The 13,855-nt window shown below is 37.2% G+C and overlaps 1 protein-coding gene across 3 annotated transcripts in view; it reads left to right on the top strand.

Annotated features, from left to right (window-relative positions):
- The first annotated feature begins 644 nt into the window (after positions 1 to 644).
- dapk2b (death-associated protein kinase 2b) overlaps positions 645 to 13,855 on the top strand; it is a 40,590-nt gene continuing 27,379 nt past the window's right edge. The window contains exons 1-2 of one of the 3 annotated variants that reach the window (XM_055193085.2): positions 645 to 774; positions 2,137 to 2,319. In XM_055193085.2, the coding sequence (XP_055049060.2) occupies positions 764 to 774; positions 2,137 to 2,319 (194 nt within the window). In that variant the 5' untranslated portion in view covers positions 645 to 763. Of the gene's footprint in view, positions 775 to 1,317; positions 1,478 to 2,136; positions 2,320 to 13,855 lie in introns of those variants that run through there. The other 2 variants (XM_055193083.2, XM_055193084.2) reach the window with 2 other exon arrangements.

Raw genomic sequence — 13,855 nt, 5'->3', positions numbered from 1 at the left:
AATGGTAAAAAACAAATCATACTACAGGAAGTTAGCACAATTATACAGGGGTTAACGTTATTTGTATTCCTTCCTGTTTTTGTAGTTTTATCATTAAGTTAAAAGTTAAAAATTCTTTATCATATTCTGAAAAACACAACCGCTCAAATTTTTAAGATTACTGAAATGTTTCACTTTACAAACCGTTTGATCTAAAAGCATGCTTAAATGTCTGAAAATAGTTTTGTAGAGAAAGCTATAATTGTACCAACATTTTTCTTTTTTTAAAAGATGACTTGGACTGAATAATACAGAAAGCAGCCAATAAGAGCACATTATAGATGTGAACTCATTCAGTGTTGTTTAAAATAATATCAGGATGGAACCTCAAAAAGCTGAATGATAAATACATTTCTGCAGATTCTAGGCAAATGTGATTACACTGAAGATGCTAAAATAATATTTAGATTAGATAATTAGATTTTTGTTGCAAAACAATTCCTAAACTCTCATTTGTGTTATTCTATAGGTTTGATGAGTTTACTATTACTCAAAACGTGGAAAAGATGTACAGTTGTAGTGCACAGTTTAACTGCAGTGTGTTTTGGCGCTTGTGTAGCGCGCATGCGCCCTCCACACGTAAGGGGGCGCCAAAATCATAAGTTGTTTTACAAGCCCACAAACACTTAAACAGCAGTAATATTCTGTTTCTCGTTTGTAGCGTTTTTATATATATAAAACTGAGGTTAAATTAATTTGAACGATGAGATATCTGTGAAACCGCATGCCACTTAGGTAAGTTTCCCTTATCTAAAATATAAAAACTGAAGTAGCTACTTATACTAACTAGTGGAGGGTATGCTTTGAATTTGTGCACAACCCTTTGGGCACATCTGGACGTTATTTTAATAGTGAACAATGGCAAACATTTCAACTTGGTAATATTTTATTGTATACTTTTTTATTATCATTCATAATCCCAATCCTATTCCGAATGTAAACAATTTGCATTGTGTTTTAATAGTCCATGTTACCCGAGTGAGTCATTAAATCAACTGCAAAAACATAAAATGCATTATAATGGTCAAATGCCGACCATTACAGCTTTGTTTTATTTCCGAATTGTGTCCAGCAGTTAGCGGTATGATCGCTGAAAGATTAAAAATAATAATAAAATTGAGTAAAACGAAAAGTAGGATAAACTTATTGTGTAAACATGAAACACATGCTATTTCCTAATTTTTCAAATCACCCGATTCGACATTAAATGATAAAAACAGATAGAATCGTTAAAAAGAACCGACTCAAAACGAACGATTCGTTTGTGAATCGAACATCAGCTCTGCGCTCAACAGGTGGCGCGTGTGAGTGAGCGCGAGACGCACAACATAAGCGCTCGCGCTCAGCTGAACAGCTACTCGCGCGAGCGAACGCTCAAACAAAAATATGCTTCGATTTCAGTGGAATACTTTTATTTAGGTGTTACTGCTCAATAAAGGTAAGAAACCTCTCGTTATATTACTACTCTAAACTTTCAAAATGACTTCTCTTTTGCAGTTAAGTTTGTTTAAATGGCAATTGAATAGGAACATATGGCATGTGAATAGTTCTCACGGTTATCACGAAGTGCTTTTTTCCATTAGAAATTCAGTATAACAAGCATTACCTGTTACCATGTGATCACAGCATAGACGTTATCATAATATTATCCGCATATCTCTGTTGTGTCATCACAAAAGCAGTCCTGTCATAGCAGTAATTATACTAAACATGAAATATTATCTCTAACCAGAATGTTTGGCATTTAAATGGAATAATTAGTTAATTCCACTGAAACATTTTTCTTTAAAGACATAATTTGATCACTTTCATTCTAACTCTGTGCAACCCACATACCCTCTGGATCTGCACACAAGCTTATTGTTTGTTTGTTTATTGGCATGCACGTCATTCTACTATGTGCCAAAGGACGTTATGTCACACGGTCACATTGCATTATTTGTCAGAACTGTTAGTTACTTGCTGATGTCTTTGTTGACATTAAGCAAGGAAGATGCCATGTATGCATGCATACACCTTTTGGAAGTGAAGGAATGTGGTGCAGCATGCTGGAACATGTGCTTAAGATGTGATTGTCTATGATTTTGCCTGTTTCAGAGCTGTTCCTTCAATAACACACAGTCTTCCCAGACCTGCGTGGTTCACGAGGGAGGGACACTGCAAGACGCATTTGACTTACTGTCGTTTGACACAATCATCATCAATGAGGACATTAGGAATGGCTGTGTTGAAGCAACAAAGAGTGGAGGATTTCTATGATATTGGAGAAGACCTTGGGAGGTAAGCGGTATGATGGGTTGCCTCAGGATATCTTAAAATTGATTCCAGGTTTTAAGCTGTTTTTGGAAAAAAAAACATGCTTGTTCAGGAAAGACTATTCAATTCAATTTTATTTATATAGCGCTTTTCACAATTGTTAATTGTTGCAAAGCAGCTTTACATGAGTAGATGTAAAGGAGAACACAGATAATATAAGTAGAATATAACGGCTAAGGTTAAACCGTACAAGCTAGCGTATTAATAATGTAACGTATACAGTAAAGTGCTAAGTTAAGCCAAAGTTGGCTGACTCTCCCTGGGACGAAAAAACCCCTAGGAGAAAACCCGGTGGGAAAAACTCCTAGAAGGACAAAAACCCTTGGAAGAAATTAATATATTTATATATATATATAGATACGGTAGGGATAGGAAGCGGGTAAGCGGATTAAACTGGTTCAGCCGGTGGTCGTTGGTCACGCATCGGCTAGGCATCACGTTGAAGGACAGCCAGTAGATCAGTGGTGCGATGACCTTCACAGCAACAGGAACTGGGTCTGTTTGTCTCATTGTCCTCGGGGTCGAGGACGAGACAGGGAGATTTATTAGCGTAGGGGCCGTTCGCATGTAATGCAAGTGTCATACATTATAGTGGTTTAAGTCAGCTCAGTTCAAGACGGCTAACTATTGCGGCAATAGTATATTACCCATATGAGGTATGTGAGTGCTTTGTTCTAGACGAACTAACTATCCATGAATGGTGCCGTGAGGGGTATTTACAAAATTACAGGTTGTCACTTTGTTAGTAAAATCACTGGTTAATGGGATAGTTCACCCAAAAAAGGAAAATTCCTTAATGTTGTTCTAAACCTGTATGAGTTTCTTTCTTATAATGAACACAAAAAGATATTTTGATACGTGATAGTAAGCATAGAGTTGATGGGACCCATTGACTTCCATATTAGGAAAAAAACAAATACTATGGAAGTCTGTGATTACCATCATTTATCAAAATATCTTCTTTTGTGTTCAACAGGAATATAGAAACCCATACAGGTTTGTAACAACATGAGAATGTGTAAATAATGACCGAATTGTAATTAAAATCTTTAAAATTTTTGCAAAGAATTTCAAAACATCATTATTTTCTTACCAACCCTCATGATACTAATAAATAGGACAGTCATACCATTTATCATAGTAGTCATGAAATATATTGAAAAGGTTCTCTGCTTATAAAATAAAATATAAAGGCCCCCCACCCCTTTCTATTGGCACCCATTCTCATTCTTGAGTAATGTTTTGTTTCGCTCTCAAAAAGCACACTCCCCGTAAAAGCTGTCCCAACAGGCGAGCCTTGCATTTATTATGACATGAACACAAAAATCTGTCATAATCACTTTGTCTGCACCTTTTGAGCAGGAGGAAGTTACAAATCTATCCGAAAAGGAAGCTTTAAACTGCGTGTGCACATTCAGGAAAGGTGTAGCCTTACGCCCAGGTGACTCCCGTTTCTCTGCCCCTGGTTACGGGTCGCAGGTGAAAGTCACCCTTTGGCATTAATTTGTCATCGGTTTTTAATATCCATTAGAAAGATGTTCTTAGGTCAGTTCGGAAAGGCGTCTTCCTCTGATTCGGAGAGGTCGTTCCCTTTTGTCACGGAAGCCTCCTGGCTGAAGAACTGAACAGATGTTGGTTATTGTTCGGAATATGTAACAGGCTCAGCCATCTGCCTGGCTGGCTTTGTGTCCCGCTCAATAGCAGATATAGGTTTCTATGACACACCCTGGATTAGATGAGATACCTGACCAGGGTTGACCTCACTGTTTTATTATCTCCCACGTGAAAATCAAGTCCAATGAGGTGCGAGGTGCACATTTCCTCAACAATCCGTATAGTTTGAGGTATCATTCATATCTGTATTATTACATATGGCGTGGGTGCTGGACTGTAATGGAGTTTGCACACAGAGTCCAAAAATTTCACACGTAAAAAAAATAAATACGATGAAATAAATAATGATTTAGATCAGGTTTAATTTGATGTTTGTTTGAATCCTAACATTTGAGAGGTGTTTTGACTATTCAGAGCCACCATACAATTAACGGCAAAAACCCAAAATAGCGCTTGACAAGTTGATCCACTTCTTATCGCAGCACAAAGCACTGTATGACAAACAAATTGCGGAATATAAAAACAGATTTTAAAGTGACTTGATTTGTCAAGTATGGTAGCCCATACCTCTGTATTTAATACATTGCAATCTGCCGGCTGTGAAATTTAAGGAGCACCAATGGTCCGATTCACAAATTTTCATTTCATTTGGTGCGTAAGTGTTTATTCGTACATGTTAACGATATGCAAAAGGTACAAACCCCAAAGTAAACCATGTCACGAGTTATCATCTCCGACGTTAATCTCTTTTCTTGGACGACAACAAAGACACGGATTGTAGGCAACAGTTTACTTTTTGGGATTGGTGATGTAGACAAGACCGACATTATCATAATTCCTCACGCTTCGGACTCACAGCCTGTAAGTGAACCCCTGTAAATATGTGGAAAATAATGTGTTTTAACCATAAACCACGCGAACAAATTGTATTATATCAAATACACAAAATAACACTGTTTTTAGTAATGAAATAGGTGCTCTTTAAACCGGTGACCTTCTGGTTACAAGCTCTCGGAAAACAAAATTGGGGATGCATCGAAATGAAAATTCTTGGCTGAAACCGAAAAACGAAAAAGAGGAAACCAAGGCCGAAAACCAAAACACCGAAAGAAATTATTATGCAATTATTAGTACTATTGCATTTATGGCTATCACTGTGTACTTACTTTACTAGGGGTGTGACGGATCACAAAACTCACGGTTTGATCACATTACAGTTTTTGAGGCGCGGATCAGATTATTTTTCGGATCAGCAAAAAGGGAGTGGGAAAATTTTGGGGCCATTTTCAGCCCAAATTTTTGGTGCCCGAATATTCGGTGCATCCCTAAACAAAATATTAGTTACTGATTTCTAAACAAAAAAAGATTATGCGAAAAATTATAAAGTATTTTGCTCAAGTTAGCTAAACAATAACTTGTTGCTATGTCATTTGTCCATTCGTAGAGAACAGTGCTGCTAACGTTCGGTTTTGCGATTTTTTTTTTTCTGCAAGAGATTGATTTGCACGCATCAGACTCAGTGTGCAACGTTTCTTTGTGTGACCAATTTTTAGGATGACGAAAGGGGCGATCACACTACACTTTTCAATCCATTGACTTTCATTTATACGCATGCGAAGCTTGTGCGAAGATATTTTGCATTTTGTTGTGTACCAAAGTTCAAGTCTGTTGAACTCTGACTTGCGAATTCATATTTGTGAAGATATGTGACCAGTAGAAAACCAGTACGTCACGGCATGACCTTTCTCTCTACTGAAAGCAAAGATGGATGAAGCCAAAAAAATTTAATTGACGTAGCCCTCCCTGCCCATATTCGCAGGAATACGTCGAAAAATATTTGCATGTTCAAAGTCTAGTGTGATGACTCCTGAATACAAAAAAAATGCAAATAAAAATTTCCGACGTTTCTTACGTTTTGTACTTATCGTATTATTAAAAAATTAAACAATCCCTGAACTCTAATTATCGACATTAATGCGGTGACCTTTCGCCACGTTTTTGCACAGTATGTAGTTGTGTTCATATAAATTGTGTCTTTACGACACTGATAAAGCCTGTTATTACGTTTCCTTATAATTTCAGTAAAAGAAAATTGTCGTCTTTGACAATGTTTTTTTTTTCTCATTTCGAAATTACGCCTCCAGCAACCACAGACACATTTCAAAGAGGGTCAGACACATCTTGAGGTGGAAATACTAGCGCACGCAGACACGTACATCTTATGAGAAAGAGGAAATAGCTTGTGTGCGGTTTCACACAGCTAGGTTAGAGCTGTACTAAGTTTGGAGCTACAGACATTTCTTTTAGAAGTGCCGAAGAGAACGAAGCTAAAATTGAAAAGGGATGTTCGGAACTAAAGAGACTCTTCCATGTGGGTATGAGGGGGCTGGCCATTGTACCATTGCATGAATCACCTACTTTAAAGGCTGATGATGTGGGACAAATGAGACCCTATTGCACAAGCATTTTGTTCCTTGGAGGTGGGGGTTATTTGCTGATGGGCTTAACTAAGTAATGATGGGAAGCTTCATAATGGAAGGACGATGACTGTGTACAAGTTTGCTATTTTTGTCTCTGTTGATATACATCCTGAACCACTTTTAACTTTGTGAGAGGTTTGATGTAAATCAGACATTTGTATAGCAAAGTTAACTATAAAGGTTGTTAGGCACATTCGCTTTGAAAGAACAAAGTTATGATGATGCAAATGTTGTATAAGATTGACGTTTACTGTGATGCAACTTGCCATGTAAAGCACTTTGGTCAACTCTAAGTTGTGTAAAAATGTGCTATAAAGAAAGAAAGCTATACCAGTTTTAGCTGGTTTGTTAGTCGACAGTTGTCTTGTAGGCAGTGCTTCCCAATCCTGGTCCTCGAGGCCCCCCTGACAGAAAGTTTTAGATGTCTCCTTATTTAAAACACCTGATTCAACTTATCAGCCTACTTCAAAAATTGTAAACGTGTCTGATGAGTTAAATCAGGTGTGTTAAATAAGGAGACATCTAAAACTTTCTGGGAGGGGGCCTCGAGGACCAGGATTGGGAAGCACTGCTGTAAGGGAATGGGCTTGGATGCTGCAACCAAATTGTCCTCGAGAAATGAATAAAGATGAACTGAACAGTTAGAGCCCTTATGTATCTATGCACAGTACATAGCAAGACATTTAACATTGCCTAATTATGTTTTTCAAACTGTAAACAAATCTATAGGGAGTTAAGAAATCTGTATTTGGTTTATAGCATATTTAACATCTTCTATTGAGGTCAGTGATGTATCGATGGATGGATTTATTACTGTGCATGTCAAACATGTTTATGAACCATAAAAACTACTCTGAATTGCTGTTTTGCCTGATGTTAGGCAATGAGAGGAAGTGAAGAAAGCCAATCAACACGAGAGAATTCGAAAGCATTGTTTGGTTAGTCTGTTTTGACAGATCTGTGTTTATGATAGCTAGCGTTTTTTTAATATGAATGCATTCCCTTCATTTAAAGAATTACTGGTAAATAATATCATATTTACATTTATGTTTATACATTTGACAGATGGTTTTATCCAAAGCATCTTATGGTGCAAGGCAAGCTATACATTTAGATTCAAACCCACTGCTGTAGGTTTGTGGATGTGTATCCATAACTATAGTATGTGCAATTGGCTATTTTTTGGGTGGTCAGTCATAATCTCAAGTGGTCATCATATACTCATACTATATTCAGGGTTGTTGTCAGGGAAGGTAATACAGAATGCTATCCCAGGCCCTATGACACGAAGGGCCCAACAATGCCCCCTATAGTCTGAACAACACATTGGGCATGGGGGTAAGGGGGCACACCTATAAAACATTTGTCTAGATCATTTAAGCAACAGCTTTGTTGATATACTTAGAAAGTATCTCACGACGTCAAACTCTTCTAGCAGTCAAAGTATCTTTGTGAGTCATACAGTAAACACTGCTGTGAGTGACTAATACAGTAAGCAACACATGAGGACACAGTACTTAACATATTCTTACACCTTATTTTTACCTGCTGAAAGCAGGTGCATTTAATTCGAAACAAAAACTTGTATCATTGTGTACCTGGGCTCAGGCATCTTTGAGAATTAGGGGATTAAATTCTGTTCTCACTAAAAAGGTTTGATTTAATGGTTTGGATCCGGAGCTTTGGGCCGAACATATTTGATCCTGTCTGTGAAGTCCAGGCTAAAGTCTCATAATCTATTTTTGGATTAGGAGCATCAGTTTGATTTCATTTATTGACCTCATATAGATTTCAATTTTTGACATGAAATCTATATGGTCATTATATAAAGATACTAATCTTTATTTAGCAAATATTACAGATTAGGGATCGACCGATATGGATTTTTTTTTAGTGCCGATACAGATTTTTGTTTTATCAGCCTTAGCCGATGACCGATACAGGCTGCCGATTTTCTTGAGCCGATATTTGGAGCCGAGACTGCTTTTGCTCACTCAATTTACATCATAAAAATGACACAATGATGATGTCAAATGTTACAAGTCTCAATTTAAAAAAAAGTAGCATTTATTGAACATAAAAAACTATATTTAACAAACAGTAAAAACAAGTTTAGGGTGCTATCGATGTTGTTATGGAAAGGTTGGTTGATTTAGTCACATGACTATTGCTTGCGGCTTTTAGCACTCTGTCTGTAAATAATGACGGAAAAACTATCGGGGAACACAGCAGCCACATATCGGCCGATGCCGATACACATAAAACTCGCAAAAATCGGCCTGATATATCGGCCGGCCGATATATCGGTCTATCACTATTACAGATATCTATGTTAGTTACATTATGTTGGATGATTTTAAGTAGAAACAGAAATCTAGTTGTTGTTTTATACAGACAGGATCACAAATGTGGGTTGATGCCCGCACTGAGCTGACCCACAGTTGTAATCCAGGGGTATCTGGGTAAACGCTATTTTTAGCTAGCTCATCATAGTCACCGGCACAATTATTTTCGTTTTAGTGTAGGTAAACAAGAGACAACTAAACATTTTTAGAGAAGGAATCGGAGGGAGATTTGTCAAAACATCCGCGACACGCATTCCTTGCATTCTTGCATCCCACCATCCGTCATAATGATGAAAATTCTGTTAATGTTTTCTTTACAAATCATCTGTCCAACGTGTTAAGAAGGAAGCATTTGGCAGCTGTGAAAGGAGACGAGTTGAAAGCTGTTATGCTTTATTGAAGTGTCTGTGGGAGGATGAGGTTGTTTGGAGTTTAAGAGGAACTGGCTGCCAGTATACAGCGCCTGTAAAAAATGGCATCTATAATACAATAATGTTTTATTGTTTGTGTAAAATGGATAGTTCTGTTGGTGGATGCTGATTGGTTGGTACAGCACTGTCTGTAGCCATGGTAAAATACACCATATAATAACTGCTGATGTAAGCGTCAGTTCAACTGGGGCGGTACCTTTTAACAAGATTCTACTTTAGGTACAGAAATGTACACATTTGGTACTAATATGTACATTTGAGGTACATCTAGATAAAGGTAAATCTCAAATTTATGGCAGAAAATGAACTTTGGGTTTAATTTAAAACATGTCAGGCACTATATTTCAGACGTCAGAAGGACGGCAAAATGAATTTTATTAGTGGAAAGTTATACCATATGTAACTATTTTTACAATATAACAGCTTAAAGTGCTAATTCAAGTGAAGGAGCATAATGAATTTTATGTAAGGAGCTGTTGTTTCTTTATTCTGTGGGGTAAGGTTCATTGTTTCTTTAGATGTCAAATAAATATGCAAAAAATTTGGTTTAGGAACGAGTCACTATAGACCCTTTTACAGCCCATATGATCAAATAGCCTGCATGCGCATTTTGGCAACATAAGTGGTGTTATTCCCCTGTGGTTCTAACGTGTTAGCAACTCAGAAAGTTTATTAAAACGGTTTCCAGCATCAAAATGTCTGGTTGTTGCATTTGGTTGCACTAAAATAATACACTAGTATACGTATATATGTATCTGGCCACTTTATATTTGGCCATATGCTAACATCTTCTATCCACTACACTATAGTACGCAGATCTGGTAGCTGTGTTGAAAAGGCGATAAAGTCAACTTTTTAAAATAACTTTTAACTTCTCTGTCTGTGTTGCTTCACTGCTGATTCTTGCCATACTTACGTGGCCAAAATGCGTGTGCATACATTGCCGCATCATCATTGTTTACAAACAGTAAATGGGTCTATTAAACTCTATAATCTATCCCTGATAAAGAATACATTAACATCTGTTGGATCCTGTTATCAAAGTTAAGGTCACTTGTTTTTATATGCACAAACACACACGCGCCATAAAACTCAATGTCATGGTGTCCCCTCAGACCAGTGTCCTGGACATGCATTTGAATATTTGGGTTGGCGCCACTGAGTCAGCCGCATAACTGGCGAGACCCTCCGGCTAATAACCTACAGCTGTTGGGAGTGGAGAGTCCACCGAGACCTCCAGGCATTTAAAACACAAGCGGGCTTAAAGCAAAGACTTGCGGCACGCCTCCTTTTGAATCCCTTAGCTTTTCTACAATCGAGCCTCCAACAAAGCGTCTAATGATGCATTAAAGCAAACCACGCCAGCTTCTTTCCCCTGGATTTTTGAATGTCAAGATATTTTGCGAAAACACTGATGTCTTATGAGCATTGTCCAAAATGAATACAGAGTAAGTGCCAAATTTGAGTAAAAATTTACTTTGGCGAGTAAATGGGGATCTTACCAATTGGCAGGAAACTGCAACACACTACATGTTTTTATTATTAATTGTAAAAATGATACTTTGACCCTTTTAAAGATGTGCACAAATCAAATTAGACACCAAAATAAAAACAGATGTGCCGTCATTACACATGTTTAACATTTAAAGGGACACTCCTCTTTTTTTAAAAATGTGCTCATTTTCCAGCTCCCCTAAAGTTAAACATTTGATTTTTACAGTTTTGGAATCCATTCAGCTGATCTCTAGCACTTAGCATAGCTAAGAAACAATCCATAGAATCTGATTAGTCCATCGCGCCTAATAACCAAAGAGTTTTGATATTTTTCCTATTTAAAACTTGACTCTTGGTGTTACATCATGTACTAAGACCGACAGAAAATTAAAAGTTGCGGTATTCTAGGCAGATATGGCTAGGAACTATGCTCTCATTTTGGCGTAATAATCAAGGACTTTGCTGCCGTAACATGGCTGCATATTACACACTGCCCAAAAATAGTCCCCTGCCATTGAAAGTTACTAAGGGGACTATTTTCGGGCAGTGCGCAATATCATTGCGCCTCTTGCAGCCACGTTACATCAGCAAAGTCCTTGATTATTACGTCAGAATGAGAGTATAGTTCCTACCAATACCGGTGTAGAAAATCACAACTTTTAATTTTCTGTCCGTCCCAGTACACGATGCAACCACAGAAGAGTCAAGTTTTAAACAGGAAAAACATCAAAACTCTCTGGTTATTGTTAAGCGCGATGCTAATTGTATAATCAGATTCTATGGATTGTGCTAAGCTATGCTAAAAGTGCTAGCGCCAGACCCGAAGAGCGGCTGAATGGATTCCAAAACGGTAAAAATCAAATGTTTAACTCTAGGGGAGCTTGAAAATGAGCATATTTTCAAAAAAAGTGGAGTGTCACTTTAAACTAAATCTCCACAAACTTTTACATGAATGCAAACCTGCAAATAACACAATGACACAAATATGGAACGATAAACGGCTAAATAATTGATTCCCGTCACATTAACTTGTGTTGCCAATTGAAAGTTGAGCAGGCAGCATTGACATTACTGAGGTCTCTAGAGGTTAAATGCCCACTAATGTGATAAATAACAAGAACATGAGACGCTGAGATGTTTTGATCTTCTTGTTTTGTGTCCTCCGGGCTCAAGAATAGACACGGCCACCCCTGCGGCTAAACATTCCAGCCCTGACTGTTTTGATTTCCTAAGCCTGTGCATGTGTTTGTGTTTATCTTATCTGCTCCACCCCTTTTTTCCAGGTGGGGACCTTTTAGTATTTGCCATCCTGATATCTGTAGCATGAGGTTGTAGGTTGTTAAAGGAACATTTTTATTGATATGGCCAATGGTGCCTCTTGATTTAGAACTTATTCGGTTTTGTTTGCCACAAACTCTAAAGTGATTACTTTCCTGATTTTGTTATGTGGACAGAAAACTGAGCATCTGTCCAAAAAAAAACATTGTTTTTCTCAAATCCATGTTCTTTGACCGAGCGGTCACATCTCTTCGTTTTTATTATGTCTGTGGTTTTCAATTAAATAAACAGAAATGTGTAGATAAACGGCTTTTGGCATTGAGGCCAAGTGCCCCCCAGAAATCCAAAAATGGATTATCACTGATGAAAAAAGAAATAAAGATATTGGATTGTGAGTGAAAGTGGGACATTAAGGAAACATGTCCAGGCACATTTTACTGTTAAATGAAAAGATTATTTCTGACCCTGGACAACAAAATAAGGGTACATTTTTTATTAAAATGTATACATCATCTAAAAGTTAAAATAAATAGGCTTTCCATTAATGTATGGTTGGTTATGATAGGATTATATTTGGCGGAGATGCAAATATTTATTATTATTATTATTATTTATTTGAAAACCTGAGGGTTTAAAAAATCAAAGTATTGAAAATCGAAAATCGCCTTTAAAGTTATCCAAGTCATAAGCAACACAAATTACTAATAATAAAAACATTTTTGATAGGGATGCACCGATATGGAAATTTTGGCCGATACCGATAACCGATAACTCTTTATATTTGGGGGCCGATAACATATATATATATATATATATAAATGAGGCACATTATCTTTATATAATATAGTGATGGCAGATTAAGGGGCGGTATTATCCCCTTCTGACATCACAAGGGGAGCCAAATTTCAATTACCTATTTTTTCGCATGCTTGCAGAGAATGGTTTACCAAAACTAAGTTACTGGGTTGATCGTTTTCATATTTTCTAGGTTGATAGAAGCACTGGAGACCCAATTATAGCACTTAAACATAGAAAAAGGTCCTATTTTCATAATATGTCTTAAGGTCCTAATATGTACCATTTAGGTACAGATATGTACATTTGAGGTGCCAATATGTGCTTTTGAGGTACTAATATGCACCCAATAGGCACGTACCACTCCAGTGACACTTTTTTTTACTTTTCTTTCTGATTGTGTAGGAATTAAATGTGCATAACAAGTCACTATGCAAAGATTTGGAATATTTGCTTTTTTATTTTGGGGTTAAATATCACCTGTATGCTTTTGACAGATTTTGTGAACTACGACACTATGACCCTTTCAAAGATCACACTTTGTGGGTCCACAGGACCCCAGTAACTGCCCATTACCACTGAAGAAGAAAAAGAATAGGGTGGCAGCTAAAATTAGCCAGGCTTTGTTGATAACACACACACATATATTGTACAGACAGTCAGTCACAGCCTTTGTGGAAGCTCTCAGCGGGGCTTTGTGTGAAACACAGGAAATATCTGGCTGTAATCATCATCTATCTGATCCCTGTATGTAATCCACATAGTCTGTCCTTGCGTTGCATCTGGAGTTTAGCACATAAACGAGAACGGCAGGTGACAAACACAACTTTATGCTACATCATATTTGTACAAACTTCCCTTGCGAGCTCAAATTAAAAGGAACAAGAAAACAGAAGTAGCCTACTTTTAAGAATCAATACACGTGAACTTTATGTACTGTAAATTTACACTACAACTGTAAATTAATAAATGGACGTCAAAATAGACGTCAAAAGACGTCAAATTCATCACCCATTTATCATCAGTAAAATTACACTTTAGAGTTAAAGGGATAGTGTATCCA

Source organism: Misgurnus anguillicaudatus, chromosome 6, assembly GCF_027580225.2.
Source record: "Misgurnus anguillicaudatus chromosome 6, ASM2758022v2, whole genome shotgun sequence".
Taxonomy (NCBI): domain Eukaryota; kingdom Metazoa; phylum Chordata; class Actinopteri; order Cypriniformes; family Cobitidae; genus Misgurnus; species Misgurnus anguillicaudatus.
The sequence above is the reverse complement of the archived record's forward strand: the minus strand, read 5'-3'. Positions and strand labels throughout refer to the sequence as shown.